Below are 18,906 nucleotides of genomic sequence, written 5' to 3'. Positions count from 1 at the left end.
GGAGGGGAGGGAGGGAACACTGTTAGATAGAGATAAGTATTGATTGAGGTGAAGAGAAGGGCAATGTACCAAGTGTGAGTGATCAATATGGTGTCATTGAGGAAGAGAAAGACATAGAGAGGTACATGAGAGGTACTGACAACAAAGATGAACCTTTTTGCACATATAGTACTGTGTTGTCAATGAAAGCAAACATGGGTATACGGGTGGATAGATGGGTGGATAGACAGGTGGACAGGCTGAACTAGTAGGTGTGTCTATGAAGTGGGGTGTACCCAAGAACGTGTATAGGGTTGGGAGACAACAGTCCTATAAGTTTATGTGTATGATCTGAATTCCCAGGTGTATAGTACAGCTCCTCAGAAGGAAGATGGGGCAATCTACTTCCATAATTATACTGCCTTGGAAACCCAAGGAGGCATCGCTATGAGTCGGGTCCAACTCATGACACATAACAGCAACAACAACAAACATAGTAGAGCTGACAAGAGGCAAGGTGGTAGTCACTGCTTCGTCATAGCCAGCTACCCAGAGGAACCAAGTATGTGGGCTCAGGACCATAGTCGCAGGGGACATCAAGCTCAATTGACATAACATACTACACAAAACGTGTTCCACCTCCTACTTTGGTGAGTAGGAGGATCTTACTTAAGATATACTGGGATCTTAAAAGCTTGCAAGCTGCCATATAGATGCAACGATGGGTCCAGAGCATAGAAGAATGAAGAAAACCAAAAACTCATGGATACAATCGGTCCTAGCGACTGGTACACCATCCAATCTGCAGGCTATATGACTATGAGACCAGAAGAACCAGATGGTGCCTGGCTACCAATGTCAACCACTTGGAAGGGGATCTATGTAGGAGCTGCTACAGATCTGCTGAAATTCCTGGATAGAGAGGGAGAACAATGTGGACAAAACTCAAAATCATTTGGAGAAAAAAAAGGGGGGTGGGGACCAGGTTTGCTGGTCTGTGATAGAGCCGGTGGAACCACTGAGACTATGGCCCCCAGCTGCCCATCAGGTCTGGAATTGAACCCACACCTGTGGCTTCCAGCCAAGCAAAAGACAAGCATATGAGTTGAACATTTACCTGAGGTAGATACACTCCTTGGAGAGAACAATCATGGGAGAAGGAAGGGATGCTTATGCACCGGGAGACAGCTCAGGGGGCAGGAGGGCATGGAGGGATGGACACGGGGAAGAGGTAATTATTGGGAGGAAGTATGAGGGGAGCTGTTGCATTGTGGTAAATTGTGGTCAATGTCATGAGACAAAGTATAGGTGAACTGCTGTATGGAAAGTGAATTTTCTCTGTAAATTTTCACCCAAATCACAATTTAAAAAAAAGAAAGAAAGAAAGAAAAGAGAGAGAGAGAGAGAGAAAGACATGTGAAAACAATTAGTCCAAGTGACTGGTACACCATGCGATCCTCAGTTTATATGACTATGAGACTAGAAGAACCAGATGGTGCCCAGCTACCACTGTCAACCACTCAGAGGGGGATCTCTGTAGGAGATCCTAGATAGAGTGGGAGAACAATGTGGAACAAAACTCAAAATCATTAAAAAAAGGGGGGGGGACTAGTTTGCTAGTCTGATAGAGCTTGATGGAATCACTGAGACTATGGCTCCTAGATGCCTTTTGGGTCTGGAATTGAACACACTCCTATGGCTTCCAGCCGAACAAAAGACAGGCATATGAACTGAACATTTACATAAGGTAGATACAATCCTTGGAGAGATCAATCATGGGAGAATAGAAGGGCTGTATAGGCACAGGGAAACAGCTCGGAGGGCAGGAGTACACAGGAAGGAAGGACACAGGAAAGAGGTAACTATGGAGAGGAAGTGGGAGGGGAGCTGTTGCATTGTGGTAAATTGTGGTCAATGTCATGAGACAAAGTGTATGTGAGCTGCTGTATGGAAAGTGAATTTGCTCTGTAAACTTTCACCCAAAGCACAATAAAAATTTGAAGAAATAATTGACCCTCCAACCAAAACTTCTAGTTCCCACCTTCTGGTACCAATGTGTTCTTCTTGCCTCTGCCTCCAGAGAGGTACTGTATCCTCTGTAATTTTTTTCCTTGGTATTTACAGGATCCATTAGGGCTGTCTCTTGGTGGTGCAAATGGTTATGCACTTAGCTACTAACCAAAAGGTTGGTAGTTCGAATCCAGCCAGAGACACCTTGGAAAAAAAGTCTGCCAACATATCCCTGAAAGATCAGTCATTGAAAAACTCACAGAGAAATTCTACTGCTAGACACATGGGATCGTCATGAAATGGAATAGACTCAACCTCTTTCTCTTTTTCTCAGCTACTAGCTTTTACTTTTTTTATACTATCATGCTTTGCTATCAGATGGTGTCATCTTCTACACGACCTATGTAAGGCTAAATAATCATTACACTTGTGTTTTTGAGGTAATATTAGTTCCTCATTTTACCATTTCATATCTCAAGAAGACAAAAAGAAAGGATATGAAATTGCTCAAGCTGGGCTGGGAAAGAGGAAATTATTTGGTTAACTTACTCATTTTGTCTTTTAAAAATATCACATTATGTCACTGAATTATACATGTGAAAATTATTGAATTGGAAATTGTTACCTATTTCTTTAAAAAAAAAAGATGGCATTATCACTCACCCACCCATTCAATGGTTTTTAAATACAATTTACATTTGGTGTCACCATATGGTGCCCCTGAGTCCCCACTCCTACAGGTTTGAGTGGTATATTCTCAGGGGTCAGAGTATCCCTAGAATAAAGTATTTGTCTGTTTCCTTCATTCTTTGTTCTGTCTGAGACAGAAAAGGACACCTTGGTTATTGGCCAAATAGGGAAGGTCTTGGGCAGGACACAAGAAGACTGAGAGGAAGGTTAAGGATCAGATGGATGGCCTAACCACCCTCTCTATTTTTCTCTGTCATACCCCAACTCCTTCCATCACTCTTTCTCTTAAAAGTACATTATGGCTCCATCCGTGCTTCTCCAAGTGCTAATTACCTTCTCCTGGGGATGGCTATGCACTTTCCTTTGTCTTCTTTTTAGTTGAGTATGGAATACAGCATACCCAGCTGATTCTTGCCCTGGAAGCCAAAGGGGAAAAAGATAAGTAGTGAGGAATGGATGATTCCTTGGCCTGAGTAGCCTATGGTCTACTCTGTTGGTGATGCGTTAATAACAGAGCCCAAGCACCTCCTTAACCTCTACTGGACTCCATTTTATCAAGCTGATGGGAAGTCAAGGACTTGCCAGCTGGAGACACCTTTACAGTTTTGCACATAAAATCAGATCCTATGCAAAGTCAGCCATTCTTCTAGGTCAGCTGTCTTATTTCTCTTCAGCCTGCCTGGATGTCCTTTGGCCTTAGAAGGCATAATCCAGAAGGGTCCCAGGGGAAACAGATTGAGCCAGATCCTTCATCTCAAAGATGAAGAACTGCGACACAATCTGGAGAAGACTTGACTCCAACGTTACAGTTATCAGATAGCAGAGATAATTTGCCAATTCCCAGTCTTGTACCATTTCTAAAACATCCTCCCCTCTCTCTCTCATAGGCCTGTGTTTATTTTCCCTGTGGTGTGGTCTCTGGAATTTTCTATTTCCAACCAAGTCTGCCCCCAGGATGAGGTAATGACTCCCTAGTTCTCTTTACTGGAATCATCATGGCTCCATGCCAAAGCCACCCAACTGGCTAGCAAATAGGCAGCTACATCGTGAGTGTCAAGATACCCACAATCTGAATGAGGTCCTAGTGGCAAGGCCTAGAAAGATAATTCTTAAGAAGAATTCTCCTAAGCTCTGAAGAATTCTCAGCTTTGAGGAAAACTGAGATTGTAAGTGAATAGAGGAGTGAAACAAACAGAAGATCTGGGGAAACAGAACCCTGCTGTCAGGCATCTGTAGAGAGCCAGGGTCCACATGGAGGGGCTCCTTGCCAGCTGCAGATGCCCATCCTTTCCTGCAGTGCTTCCTCCATCTGCCAAGGGCTTGTGTTCTGGCACTGGACCTGCCTGGCAGGCATTCTGGCACAGCTGCAGCTCCAAGGTGGTGGAAGCCCAGGGCCTCCTAAGTAAATATCTCATAGCAGCCACCTCCTCTTCAGAGGGGGCATGAGGGATTCATCTCTGAAGGCTGAAGGAGTCAGATCCATTGACTTCTGCCACTTCAGAATTATACAACCAGTCCATTTGCATTAAAAACTATTTCCTTAAAACAGCAAATAAATTCTACAATTGAAAGGGAAAACGAGGTAAACCAATCATATTTGGACATAGACAATTTGCTGTATTTCTCATTTCCAGTGAAAAAGGTGAAGTTCAAGGCTATATCCTCAAAGCAGGAGTATAAGGTTTGGTGATGGATTTTTATGGGTGAATCTCTCTTATTCTTATGTCAGGCAAAGTCTTCAAAGTTGGTGGTTAAGAACAGAACCTCAAAATCCTATATGACTCAAGATTATCAAAAATTCAACAGAGAATTAGAAAGCAATGAGAGAGGTCAATGATTTTGCATGTTTTTACCCACACACTCATAGATTTCTGGTTTTCAAAATGAATATACTAGAAATGGCACCTGGCAATCCCTTAGCAAAGCACCCAATCAATAAGTCACTTGGTTTCCAACAGTAAAAGCAAAACAGGAAATTCTCTGCCTCATTGATAGCTATGAGAACTGCATAGTAGGAGCAGCAGTCTAATATCTATCAGGCTGTTTTACCAAAGGATCATATAGGCAGAGCCCTGGAAGAACTGAAAGAAAAGGAGTGGGAAAGGTGCTGAGAGGAGCAGGTAGAAGGGAAGGAGGGCAAGGAGGACTGGATATTAGAGAAGGATGGATGCAAAACGTCTTTTGCAGATTGCATTGGAAAGAGCCCTCAGTGCAAATCTGTTTCCCTACTTAATTGTGTGGCCTTGGCAATTGACTTCACAGCAAAAACACAAAATGAGATTTCTCCTGCTGAGTCATGAGTAGTTTATGAGCTCATATGTGTGAAAATGACTGGTGTAGAGTGTGTCCTTGATGTTATTTTTGTCAGCCGCTATCAAATAAATAACTTATAACGACCCTATGTACAACAGAATGGAATACTGCCTGGTCCTGTGTCATCCTCACAATTGGCGTGCTTGAGCCTATCGTTGCAACTACTGTGTCAATCCACCTCATTGAGGGTCTTCTCACTTTTTTGCTGACCCTCTACTTTACCAAGCTTGATATCCTTCTCTGGGGACTAGTCCCTTCTGACAGCATGACCAAAGTAGGTAGATGAAGTCTGGCCATCCTCACTTCTAAAGAGCATTCTGGCTGTACTTTCGCTAAGACAGATTTGTTCATTCTTCTAGCAAGCCATGATACATTCAATATTCCTTGCTAATGCCACAATTCAAATGCATCAATTCTGCAGTCTTCTTTATTCATTGTTCATCTCTCACATGCATATGAGACTATTGAAAATACCATAGTTTGTGTCAGGTGCACCTTAGTCTTCAAAGTGACATCTTTTACTCTTTAACACCTCAAAGAGGTCTTTTGCAGCAGGTTGGTCCAAAGCTATAACATCATTTGATTTCTTGACTGCTGCTTCAATGGGTGTTGATTATGAATCCAAGTGAAAGGAAATCCTTGACAACTTCAATCTTTTCTCCATTCAGCATGATATTGTAAGGATTTTTGTTTTCTTTATTAAAAAAAACAAACTCACTGCCAACAAGTCAGATCTGACTCCTAGAGAGCCGTCCTTGGATTTCCAAGCAGTGTCACTACAGAAGTATATTGCCCAATCTTCCTTTTGAAGAGTGGCTCGTGGGTTTGAACTGCCAGCCTTCTGGTTAACAGTCTTTGATCTTCATCAGTAAGTGCTTCAAGTTTTCTTCACTTTCAATAAGCAAGGTGTGTCATTTGCATATCACAGGTTGTTACTGAGTCTTCATCCAGTCCTGATGTTCTTCATATAGTCTAGTTTCTCAGATTATTTGCCTAGCACACAGATTGGGTAAGTATGGTGAAAGGATACAACCCTGACACACACCTGGTTCCTGATTTTAAACCAGTGTCCCCTTGTTCTGTTCAAATGACTGCTTCTTGGTTTATGTACAGTTTCCTCGTGAGCTCAATTAAATGTTCTGGAATTCCCATTCTTTGAAGTGTTATCCATAATTTATTATGAACCATACATTCAAAAGTGTTTGCATAGTCAATAAAACACAGGTAAATATCTTTCTGGTATTCTTTGCTTTCAGCCAAGATGCATCTGACATCAGCAGTGATATCCCTCATTTCACATCCTCTTCTGAATCCAACTTGAATTTCTGGCATTTCCTAATATATTGCTGCACCTGTTTTTAAATTATCTTCAGGAAAATACTTGCATATGGTATTAATGATATTGTTTGATAATTACTGCATTCTGTTGGATCACCTTTCTTTGGAATGGGCCCAAATATGGATCTCTTCCAGTCAGTTGGCAAGGTCCTCATCTTCCAAATTTCTTGGCCTAAATGAGTTAGTGCCTCCTGCACTGCACACATTTATTGAACATCTTCATGAGCTTGATAGATCTTTGTCTTCCTTTGTTGTTAAGCAGGGTGATCTTGGATAAAATTAGTTGATTTCTCAGCATTTTGGATTTCTCTTAAGTAAAATAAGAAGGCCACATAGCAAACCATGTGTATAATGAGAAATTAGCAATGTTAGAAGCATATAAGATCAGAACAGGAAGACTCAAAGAGAAGGCTTCTCTAATTTTCTTTAACTTACTTCTATTGTACTAGGTGGTTGAATGTGACTTTATGTATTACCCCAGAACTGCTAAGGGCCAAAGCCGAGGACAAAAGAAGTCGAGAGATTCCAGAGAGAGGCCTACTACATCCACTGTTTAATGTAGCTAGAGGACAACAGAAAGAGAGGCTGTTGTCCATGCAAGAGGATACTTCCCTTCCTTAAAGCTAGGTGACATGTGTATGTTGGAGTTTGGGACCAGTTTGAACCTGCATCTGATGCTCATTTCTTATTTGGAAATTTTAGCATGCAGAAGGCCCAAGGATGGTCCTCACTAGTAAGGCCTGAGGGAAAGGTGTGCCTGGAAAGAATACAGAAGCAATCTCCATTCCATTTCAGTCTTCCTTCAGAGTGGGTTCAGGAGGACCTCAGTGATTCTTGTGACTTAATGCAGGGAACATGGGAGTTCATGGAGAGACATGGACACTGGGTTCCCAAGGAACACTGACCAAGTAATGGGCTATCCTGCATAGAGAAGGCCTTTGAGGCAGGTACCACTAGGAGGTCTTCAGTGTCAGAATTGGCTTGGGTGAAACTGGACACTGCCTCAAGAAAACCACACACCCAACCATGAGGATGTGTCCACTCCAGCAGAGCCCACTAGCATCAGACGGATTCAGAGTAAAGCCAGAATCCTTCTTCTTGCCTTCATGCAATCAGTTAAGATAATCTTTCTCCCTTATCCCTAATCCCTGCACATCAATTCTGGAAGAGTTGAGACCTAGAAGATGGGGGAGAAGCCAAACCTCTCTCTCCATTCCCCCATCCACTCCAAGCAGTTAGAATTTTCCCAGAGAGATGGAAGAAGGGGTATTTGCATCTGAGAGTGAAGCTATTTTTTAAACGAATAGGACCAAGTCTCAATTACTTGAATCGAATTATTCTAGCAATTGAAAGTGGTGAAACGTTATAGAGTCAAACCAAGATATTGTTAGAAGGGCTTTTTCCCAGAGGGAAACTGTGTGTAAAGAAGTTGGGAAAAGTTATTTGAAACAGTAAAACATCTTCCTCCCAACCAGTAGACTTTCCTCTGAGTAGTGATTGTGGGGTGGGCGATTGTTTTCAACATGGAGGAGAAGCATCTTGGCTCAGAGGAAAGAGTTGTGTCCCGAGGTCTGGGGTCAACAGCTGCTCCTGCCATTTCTGTGCTAAGTGACCTTCTATAAGTTACTAAAACTCCATTTCTTCATCTACAAAATGGACACAAAACTGGTATTTGTCACCTCCCTCTCACAGGGTCCTGGTGAGGGTCAAACTGAGACAAGGAATGAAAAAGCATCTAAGTTACAGAGTGTTTTCTAAATATGAGGTATGACTCCTGGCTCATCTGCATCTTAGTGGGATGAAAGGTGCCAAGAACTTGTTTCCTATGAACACACTTCCTGTCTGACAAGGAAATGTGGTCTCAAGTGGAAAAGAGCACTGAGTCATGAAAGAGAGTTACATAGACCATGAGAGCGTCGGATACTGGGCTTGTTCAGCCCCCAGATCAGAAAACAAGCCAATCAAGTGATACAATCTGGCTTAATTTATCACAATTTCCATGAAAGGAAATGACCATTAAGAAGAGAATAAGAAAAACAAAGCTTTTAGTGGAAAAGAGGTACCAATTTTAGACCTAGAGTTGAGAGTGTGATAGAATAATCTTGATATTTTGTAAAATCATATATGGCTTTGCTATATAAGTAGAGATCCACATGGATGTGGGAACTTTGGGGTTGAAATGGAATAAGACTTCCTTATAGAATTTCTCTCCTCCAATACATAACAAACTGAGAAAAAGTAGTAAAATAGCAACAATAATTCATCAACTGTTGCAAAATGGTAAAGTCTGATGCTATAAATTTTCAAAGGCAGTAATCTAGAAAAATAGCATGTATGGAATGATCCCATTTTTATAAGTACATTTGCCTGTGTGTCTGCTGAGCCAGCCTTTGCTCTGTGTAGACACGTACATCAAAAATGATAGGCATCTTGTCTTGGCTATCATTATTTCTAAAAGGTAGGATGTAGGATAATCTTGAAACTTTCTCTTTGTTCTATTATTCTATGCTGAGTTATTTAAAATGACCATGAATCATTTTTACAAAATCAATAGAGTTATTTTTTTCTTTTTTAAAAATCTGTCAATAAATATTTTATTCATTTATTTATATATTTTTTAAAAAATATAGGTGCTCTGGTGGCATAGTGCCTAAGAAATTTGACTGCAAACCCACCAGCCACTCCTTGGAAGGAAGATTGGGCCTCAGAAACCCAAGGAGGGGTTGCTATGAGTTGAATTTACTCAACAGCAGTGAGTTTGGTTTTTGATTTGGTAAATAAATATGACAGAGTATTAATACTTGTTCATTCTGTGTGGAAGGAATTTGGATAACTGCTATTTTCTTATTTACACTTCTCTGTATTGTTTAAAATAGGACAAAACATATACATGAGTTCCTTCATTTGATTGCTAACCAGAAGGCTGGTGGTTCAAATCCACCAGCCACTCCTCAGAAGAAAGGTTGGGCAATCTACTTCCATAGTGATACCACCTTGGAAACCCAAGGAGGGGTCGCTATGAGTCGAATATGACTCTACAGCAGTGGGTTTGGTTTTTTGGTTGGTTCCTTCAGTAGGTAGCTCCTAACATCCTTCTTTATAGTCTTGGAGACCCCAGGGTCTCAGGAAGTCTTGGCCCTTTCCTAGTCCTACTCAATCTCCACCCTGAAAAGGATGTAAGTAAAGTCAGAAAAAAAGTTTCCTCCCTAACTTGAGTATTGGCTCATCTCCAGCCTGTGCCCAGTTGCTCCTGGGATGCCCACTGTAAGAATGGTTCACTTTGCAGACCATTCTGTTATAAATTGAATTGTGTCTCCCAATGTGTTGGAAATTCTAACCTCTATGCCTGTGGTTATAATTCCATTCAGGAATGGGTTTTCTTTGTTATATTAATGAGGCAGGATTAGTGTAGGGTATGTCTTGAGTCAATCTATTTTGAAATATAAAAGCAATTAAATAAGCAAGCTGGCAAACAGAGATGGGGAAATAGAAACACCAAGCCACATGAAAGTTGCCCAGGAGCAGGAACTCAGAAGAGACAAGGAACTTTCTTCAAGAGCTGACAGAGAAAGCCTTCCTCTAGAGCCAGCACCCTGAATTTGAACTTCTAGACTCATGAACTGTGAGAAAATACATTTCTGTTTGTTAAAGCCACCCACTTGTGTTATTTTTGTTATAGCAGCACTAGATAACTAAGACACCAGCCATGTGTGAGGAGCTGTCCCACTGCCCAGCAGAGGAAACAATCTGTGGCTTCCACCACAAAAAATCCAAACTGGAGAAGCTGGCACAGCTCATGTAGATTATACTTTGCTCTTCACTTTCTTTCCTTCTTCCCCTGCTCTCCCTCCATTATATTTTAGCTACATTGCTAGCCAATGGGATAAGGAATGACAGTCTGCCTAATGGGATGACTAAAGCTTGTCTTGTGTGAGTTGTCCCTGAGTTGTTGGGCCATGGACTCAATTCCAAGTTAGACACCCTCCTCTAGCCAGTATACAATCTTAGGTCTCCACATGAGCCCAGTGAGAAGAGGAGAAGCCAAGTTGCCTCATGTTCTTCCCTCTATGCATAAGATACTGTAGGCGTACCAGAATCTATGGTAGAGAAAATGCACTTCCCACCACCACTATCAAGTGTTGACTAGAAGCATCACTTACTCGTCTTCAGACAAATCTCCAATGTCCATCTGGGACCGTTTCTCTTCTTTCACAGCACATGCAACTACCTGTGAGGAGGAGCAGGAGCAGTTCAGGGACAGGGAAACAGGAGTGAGGATCAGAGCCCAAGAATCAGACTCAGACATGGTCAGGAGGCTCACAGAGACTGCATTGATTCTGAGCTTCCTCCCACCAAATAAGGGACTGCTGAGTGGAATATTCCAATTACAGGATCCTGACCAAGAAACTAGATCCTTGGTTTGGTTCTCCATGACCCCTGGATTGTAAATTAGGAGATCTATAAATTGGGAAATCTGGGATCTTGAGTCCTGACTCTGCCACTGGCTTTTTGACCCTCCTTCAATCATTAGAAAACAAGGTGCTTCTGTATCTAGCTCTATGAGGTGAGTTAATAATCTACTCTCTTTACTTTATACATGTTCTGAGGGGAAAAAATTAGACAGACTGTTTGGCAAAAACTGACCTCCAGGCAGAAGCTTAAACTTGTCAAGAAAAAAACTTCAAAAAGTCTCCAAAAATAGCCAGTAGTTGGACCTGTGGGTTCAGGATCACAGTAACAGAGGACATCAAGTTCAATTGGCATAGCATACTACACAAAACATTGTTCCACGTCCTACTTTGGTGAGTAGTGACTGTGATCTTAAAAGCTTGCAAGCAGCCATCTAGATGCAATGATGGGTCGCTCCTTGTCCAGAGCAAAGAATGAAGAAAACCAAAGATTCATGGAAACAATTAGTCCAGGTAACTGGTACACCATGTGATCCTCAGCCTATACAACTATGAGACCAGAACAACTGGGTGGTGCCCAGCTACCACTGTCAAACACTCAGAGGGGCATCTATGTAGGAGATCCTGGATAGAGTGGGAGAACGATGTGGAACAAAGCTCAAATCATTTGGGGGGAAAAAAAAGGGACCAGGTTTGCTGGTCTGATAGAGTCTGGTGGAACCCCTGAGACTATGGTCCCTGGCTGCCCTTCAGGTCTGGAATTGAACCCACACCTGTGGCTTCCAGCCAAACAAAAGACAGGCATATAAGGTGAACATTTACACTAGGTAGATACACTCCTCAGAGAAAACAATTATGGGAGAATAGAAGGGCTGCATATGCACAGGGACATAGCTCAGGGGGCAGGAGTGTGTGGAGGGAAGGACACAGGGAAGAGGTAACTATGGGGAAGAAGTGGGAGGGGAGCTGTTGCATTGTGGTAAATCGTACTCAATGTCATGAGACAAAGTGTATGTGAGCTCCTGTATGGAAAGTGAATTTGCTCTGTAAACTTTCACCCAAATCACCATTAAAAAAAAAAAAAAAATCTCCAAAAAGATGAATGCCCACTATAGCAAAGCATTAGAGGAATAAGATTCTAGAATATTTGTGATGATGATGATGATAGCTAATACTTGATGCTTTTTGTATACCAGGAACTGCTTTGAGTGCTTTACAAATCAACCCTGTGATGTAGGTACTACTATGAGGTTCATTTTATGGATGTACTGGAAGGAGCAATGGCTTATTGGAACATTTACTGGCAGAGCAGAACCTGGAACCAGTCTCTCAATTCCTAGGCCGACCATTTCCACCACTCCAGCATGATGCCAGAAGAGGCCCTTGAGGTCAATGGGCATGCTAAGGGTCAAGGACTAGGAGCTAGAGTCTGGGTAGATGCCAGTGTGTGTGCAGGTTGGAGTGGGAGAGGGCAAAGAAGGGGCAGCAAGTTTCCTCCTCCTGCCCCCTAAAGCCAATCCTGACTACCACAGATCTCTCTCTTGGTGTTGGCTGTTTACAGGTCTCTATATCACCCTCCAATACATGCACTATGGGACAACAGCATGTTCCCAGAAAAAGCCCAGCCTGGACAGCACAAGTACTTTCTCTAGTAGGTGGTTTGGCTTTCTTTATAAAGAGTTTTGTCTTTACCTCTTCAGTGAGGTCTCCTAGATCAATCTCCACAAATGTAGATGGTTTCTGTGAATGGAAAGCAAAGAAGCTTGGGTGACAATACAAAAGAAAGCAGACTTGATGGGAGAGGTAGTGGGCCTCTGGCCCTAGGGGCCACCTGGGTCTGGGCAATTACCAGTAGGTTCATCAGACACTGACAGTGTGTGGTGGGAAGTTACTGGAAAGCCCAAGTAAAACACTAATGGCAAAGTACAGAGTGAGGTGTCCATAGGACCAGTGCTAGCAGAAGAGCAAGAGGGAGGAATATAATAGTCTCCCTACTCCATCTGCCATCAGATGCCTTTGAACGCAGAGGGTCTCCTCCACTTGTGTCTTTGTGGGATGGTGCCTCCGGGGGGCAGCTCAATGCCTAGAGCTATGACAGTCTCTCCATTCTTCTGCCAAACCAAACTCCAAGCTCACTGCCGTCAAGTCAGTTCTGACTCATAGTGACCCCTCCTTGGGTTTCCAAGGAGGTGTCTCTACAGAAGTAGATTGTCCAGTCTTCCTTCCAAGGAGTAGCTGGTGGGTTTGAACCACCATCCTTCTGGTTAGCAGTCAAATGCCTTAGGTATTACAACACCACAGCTCCTATTCTTCTTCAAAAAAAATTCACTGCCATCAAGTCGGATCCTACTCATACCGACCCCTCCTTGGGTTTCTGAAGCAGTATCACTGCGCAAGTAGACTGCTCAGCTTTCCAGAACTGCTTAATAGGGCAAAACTTGGAGACTTCCTCCAAAACCCTACCTGTGGGCCCCATTCTCCACTAAGCTGGTTAAAAACTCATGCTAGGATGTTAGTGGCCTGAGAAGCTCAGTGTGTCCCTATTTTAAGGTCTCTGATTGGGAATCTTGGCTCAGCGCAGAGTGTATTTCTAATTTTAGTCAGCACCAAGGGAAGGGAGATCATTGGGGATGGATAAGGGACTTCCCAGAATCCCTGGACTCACACCAAGGATGATCTATTGCCAGTTATTGCTTCCTGGTAAAAAATGTGTCCTACTATGTCACCCTTTTTTATTCCCTTGGGAAGGAGAATAAAAGCCACCTTCCCTCATGAAGTGCCCTGAGAGTATTCCTAATACAGCCCTGATGTGTATATGTTTCTACAGACAATACATAATGGTATGTGGACATGAGAGTGTTTTTCTGGGCCAAGGTCAAGCTGACTGTCACTCCCCTTCAGGACCCAACACACATCTTTAGTTACTGCACTGTTTGGCAAGCTAGGATTTGGATGTCTCATGGATCAGGCCAAAGAAGCACAGAATTTGACACCTGAAGCTTCTCTAAGCATAGAGCTTGGTCTAGTTCTACAGGATGTGCTCTGCTGCGTTGACCCCTTGAGATCATGTGTCCACAGAAAGCTCTTTTTGGGCAGGACTTGTGCCTGGACAAACTTACCCATCTTACTTCTATTACTAAAGTAAAAAGATCTTGCCTCTGTTTCCAGAAAGTCATCTAGTTTAATGGATGCCAGCTCCTGTTCCTGTACACCAAAGGAAGATCAAACAGGTAAATAAAGGTAGGACTCTAACCTAAAGGGACAAAAGTGATTAGATATTAAACAAATATTGCCTGACCGTGGCCTCTTTAGTGCTTTTGTCTATGTCCTCTTCTTCCTCCTGCTCCTCCTTAGCACTAGTCTCTGAGTCACTGTTTTCAACTTCTGGTCCTACTTTTTCACCACCATGGTCCAACATTCCCAGGATTTCCTGGATCTTTTCCTTTTTGTCTTCCTCTGCACTTGTCTGACTATAGGAGAAGTGGACAAGAATGGAATGGAATGGATCTCCTGAGGAGATAGTTTAAAGACAATGTCAGTTCTTCCTCTTGATGCTTATTTCCCTGTGCTGGGAGTTGGAAACCTCTAGGACAAGCCCTTGAGCCCATGATGACGACCTTATGTTGGTATTTGTTGTTGTGTGCTGTAGAGTCAATTCTGACTCATAGTGAGCCCATGTGACAGAAAACAACTGCCTCGTTGGGTTCCCTAGCACTGAAATGTTTACAGGAGCATATCACTAGGTCCTTTTGCCTATGGAGTCACTGGTAGATTCAAACCACTGATTTGTTTTGCTTAACATTTGAGCACTTAGCCATTGCACCACCAGATCTCCTTTATGTTAATATAGACAATCTGATTGATAAAGACCCTGCTTGCATGGACAAGCCTGGCCTTCTTGCCTCCTTTTGGTGACCCATTTCTTTTGGAGAAACTTCTCCTAAATAAATGTGCTGCCCAATTCTGGACTGGTGACTAATTTATTTAGAGCTATCCAGGGTTTATTTCAAAAAGCAATGTCTCATCTTGCTCACAGAACCAAAATCTGGAAAGAAAATGTGCTCACTTTTGCAGCAAATATACAACTCAGTCTAAATGGATACCAAATGGAACCATGTGAATCAATGGGTTTGGGTGGATTCTGTTGTTGGTTCTGCTGTTACTCATACCAAACTGGGTTACACCCTTGTCCTGACAGCAGTTTGTCTGGTACATTCAGGAGCAAGGAAAATGTGTGACAAGGCAAAGATGGTAGGGGACTTCTCCCAGTATCATCACTGGGGCTCATTTTTGGATGGTGGTTGGCTCTTGAGTTAGTCAACATGAGTATATAGTACAGCAGTGCCACCATAAATGTATGGAGTCTTCCCTGCTCAATGTTGTCCTTTACTGGATATCATCATTTCTTTAAACTCTGCAGGGAAAAGATTCCTTGCTTGACACTGACACATGAGCACTTAACTCATTTTATCCATTGACTGTACTTTTAATGATTTTTTTGGTGGCCAATTCCCTTCTTGGTCTCCAGCCAAAAGGAACCATTTATGAACAAGAGTGACTTATATCCCATGGCTTGCCCAGGATGCTAGTGAATCATTTTTGTTAGTACTTGAGAAAAATTCTTGGGTAATTCAATTTTTTTTTAAGTCCTTCTTGATGGTAGGAGGGTGGATGGTTGGGGAAGCAGTTAAGGGAAACATGCAGAAGTAAAGCTAATGAGACATGAGGACCTGGCAGGACAAAAAGACAACAGCACTCTCAATGAGGTATTCTCTGTCTAGGTCTCTGCCCCATGCTTCCCTTCTTAAAATAATTTTAAAAAGATTTTTTAAAAATTGTGGATTTGGTTATATTTACAGCCACAAACCAAACCCAAATCCACCGCCATCGAGTAGATTTCAACTCATGGTGACCCCCATTGGATTTCCAAGGCAGTAAATTATTACTGAAGCAGATTCCCCAATCTTCCTTCCACGGAGCACCTAGTGGATTTCAACCACCAACCCTCTGATTAGCAGTCAAATACCTTAGGCATTGTGCCACCAAAGGAGCTTTGGTGGCATAGTGGGTAATTCATTCAGCTGCTAACCAAAGGATCACCAGTTTGAACCCATCACCTGCTCTGTGGTTGAAAGATGAGGCAGTCTGCTTCCATAAAGATTTACAGCCTTGGAAACCTTACGGGGCAGTTCTACTCTGTCCTATAGGATCTCTGAGTTGAGATCAACTCGATGGCAGTGGGTTTATGAGTTATATATCAAAACCTCCCTGAACAAATGAACCCTCTGGTGAGGTCCCAGCATCTGCCACAATGAGACAACACTTCTCTTCTGGGCTGAGTTTGTGTCATGTTGTTTGCTAAGACTGGGAATTGACACCAGCTCTAAGCCACTTGCCTGCTAACCAGAAGGCTGGCAGTTCAAACCTACCAGCCACTCCTCAGAAGGAAGGTTGGGCAATCTACTTCCATAGTGATACTGCCTTAGAAACCCAAGAAGGGGTTGCTATGAGTCGGGTCTGACTTGATGGCACATAGCAACAACAACAACTAAGACAAGACACAGCTAGTCTGGGATTGCCTCAGGATAGTGGTGAGAGGAAAGGAAAGCTTATTTACAACACTGAGAACCACATTAGGTCATCCTGTTTACATGATAATGCTTTTCTCTAGATAAAGAGGACTTCTCACCCAGACCCCCTTCACCCCCCACCCTGTCTGAGCACTCAAGGGCTCCTTTGGTGCCCTCCTAAGTCTTGAACTGGGTTCCTGGCCCTCACTACCTGTACTCACTGTTTCTAGCTGTTCTCACCATTTTCAGCAAACTACCTCTATGCAGAACAAGCACTAGAAAACAAAACACTCGCTTACCAGCCAGCATCTTCTGTATCACTTCTTGAGTCTTTTCCCTGATCTTCAGATTCTGAGAAGAAAAGAAGCAATATTTGTCAATGCCTTCTCTACCTTGATCTATTTAGTATAACTGTCCTGCCAGGTTCCCTGGAGGAGCCTGGGGCTGGAAACCAAGGACTGCCTTTTGTGAGCTCCCCAACAACACAAGCCTGAAAGGACCTTCTGGGGCTACAGATCCTGGGTTATACAGCACCTTGGGCACACTAGTGATGCCTAGTTATAAATTTAATGACTATTTTTTTTATAACTAAAGTAAATTTTGGTTTTTCATCTTGACAGGTTCTCTTCCCTCATCCGTGCCCGCTTCCATAATTTATTACTTCAGCACCTTACACAACACAGGCTTAAACCCACATTTAGAGCTTCAGTACCTTCCAATCTGTCACAGAGCCAGCACAAGCTTCCTGCCTCCTGCACATGTGACTAAAACCCCTATCACACACCAGGAATTGTTTCTGCAGGACACAGTGCTACTGTATATTCAGTATATTCAAATCCCATTGCAATAAATGCTTCTTCTCTTCAAGACCTAGAGGAGCTTCTTTAAATTCCCTAGTCCCACCAACTCAAAAACCAAACCCACTGCCATCAAATTGATTCCAACTCACAGCAACCCCATAGGACAGGATAGAACTGCCCCATAGAGTATCCAAGGCTGTAAATCTTTATGGAAGCAAACTGCCTCATCTTTCTCCCCTGGAGCAGCTGATGGGTTCAAACTGCCAACCTTTTGGTTAGCACACAAATGCTCTAATTATAGCACCACCAAGACTCCTCTTGGTCCTACCAATTGTCTGGAAACCCACAGCAGAAGCAGGAGAGGTGACATTCATGATGGCCTATTCCTAGAGTCCCACCTCCCACAGGTGAATGTGAGCCAATGGGAAAGGGGACCTGTCCCAGTCCCAGGAAGGCAGCACTTGAACCCACAATCAGTTTGTGAAAATACCTTTGATTATTAATTTCTCCTGGTTCCTCTTAGGATCATTGCCAGGATGTTTTTAGTATAGTTTTTGTTCCATGAAAAATGAATACTTAAAAAATGAACACTTAAAAAATGAACACTTAATTGCCAGGTAGTAAGAATTTTTATCCATATGTAACAGAGAACAAAACATCCAGTCAATTCATTAAACTTGCTCGAGGTTAAGGGAACTGAGAACTCAAAAGCATTCTTTCAATCCTTCTGGTGAGCAGTCAAGTGCCTTAGGCACTATGCTACCAGAGCTCCCCTTTCAATCCCAGCCTCCCATTAAGTAACCATTATCAATAGACAATTAAAGTAAAACTGCATTTTAATGATTTAGGCAGGAAAGAGCACATGCCCCATTAGTTACAACTATTTTCCATGATCACAAAGAGAAGGAGACTACTGTTTACTGGTATATTGTGTTTTAATGAAATATAAAGTTTTTTGTGTCCAGGAAGTTTGCAAGCAGCATACATTTAAAATAATAATTATTTATTTTTTGTGGTTGAAAATATACACATCAGCACGTACATTAATTCAACAATTTCTACATGTACAATTCAGTGACATTGATTATATTCTTCAAGTTTTACAACCATTTGCACCCTTTTTCTGAATTGTTGCTCCCAAATTAATATAAACTCACTGCCCCTTCAGCTTCCTGTCTAATCTTTTGAGTTGTTGTCAGTTTGATCTCATCTACTTATTTAAGGAGTTTTGATGGTGTAGTGGTTAAGGCATTGGACTGCTAACAAAAAGGTCAGCAGTTCAAACCCACTAGCTGCTTTCTAGGAGAAAGATGTGCTTTTGTAAAGATTTACAGGGTTGTTTCATGAGTCAGAATGGACAAGATGACAGTGGGTGGATATAATAGTTCTTTTAAAAGAGCACAGTGCTCAAGGCAGAATTTCCTTACTAATTAAGCTAAAGTAATCAGGATACTTTTTAAAGTTACACAATAGATGATTTTCCTAAACATTTTTTCAGGATCTAAGAATGAGCCTCTGTGTAGTGAGGAGTAAGATCACCTGAAATTCTAGGTAGCCCTGTGGGAGTGCAGTGGTGCAGTTCTTCAGAGATTTTAGAACCTGTCAGCTCTCAAGAAATTCCTTAGGGGAAGGTTGTGGTCACTACTTGGTCACAGCCAACTACTCAGAGGGACTGAGTAGTTGAATCTGTGGGCTTGGGACCATAGTTGCAGGGGACATCGAGCTCACTTGGCATAACATACTATATAAAACATTGTTCCACCTCCTACTTTGGTGAGTAGCAACTGGGATCTTAAA

General features: G+C 42.5%; 1 protein-coding gene across 1 annotated transcript in view; it reads right to left on the bottom strand.

Annotated features, from left to right (window-relative positions):
• Positions 1 to 3,028: 3,028 nt before the first annotated feature.
• CUNH13orf46 (chromosome unknown C13orf46 homolog) overlaps positions 3,029 to 18,906 on the bottom strand; it is a 41,674-nt gene continuing 25,796 nt past the window's right edge. The window contains exons 2-7 of the mRNA XM_007942401.1: positions 16,609 to 16,660; positions 14,038 to 14,209; positions 13,896 to 13,943; positions 12,432 to 12,479; positions 10,491 to 10,558; positions 3,029 to 3,095 (exon numbers count right to left, since the gene is read on the bottom strand). Coding sequence (XP_007940592.1) covers positions 3,029 to 3,095; positions 10,491 to 10,558; positions 12,432 to 12,479; positions 13,896 to 13,943; positions 14,038 to 14,209; positions 16,609 to 16,660 — 455 coding nt within the window. The remainder of the gene's footprint in view (positions 3,096 to 10,490; positions 10,559 to 12,431; positions 12,480 to 13,895; positions 13,944 to 14,037; positions 14,210 to 16,608; positions 16,661 to 18,906) is intronic.

The sequence above is a fragment of the Orycteropus afer genome, unplaced genomic scaffold (genome assembly GCF_000298275.1).
Source record: "Orycteropus afer afer isolate SDZICR_OR568_19922 unplaced genomic scaffold, OryAfe1.0 scaffold00089, whole genome shotgun sequence".
In the NCBI taxonomy this organism is placed as follows: domain Eukaryota; kingdom Metazoa; phylum Chordata; class Mammalia; order Tubulidentata; family Orycteropodidae; genus Orycteropus; species Orycteropus afer.
Note: the sequence above shows the minus strand (reverse complement) of the source record. Positions and strands in the feature narration are given on the sequence as shown.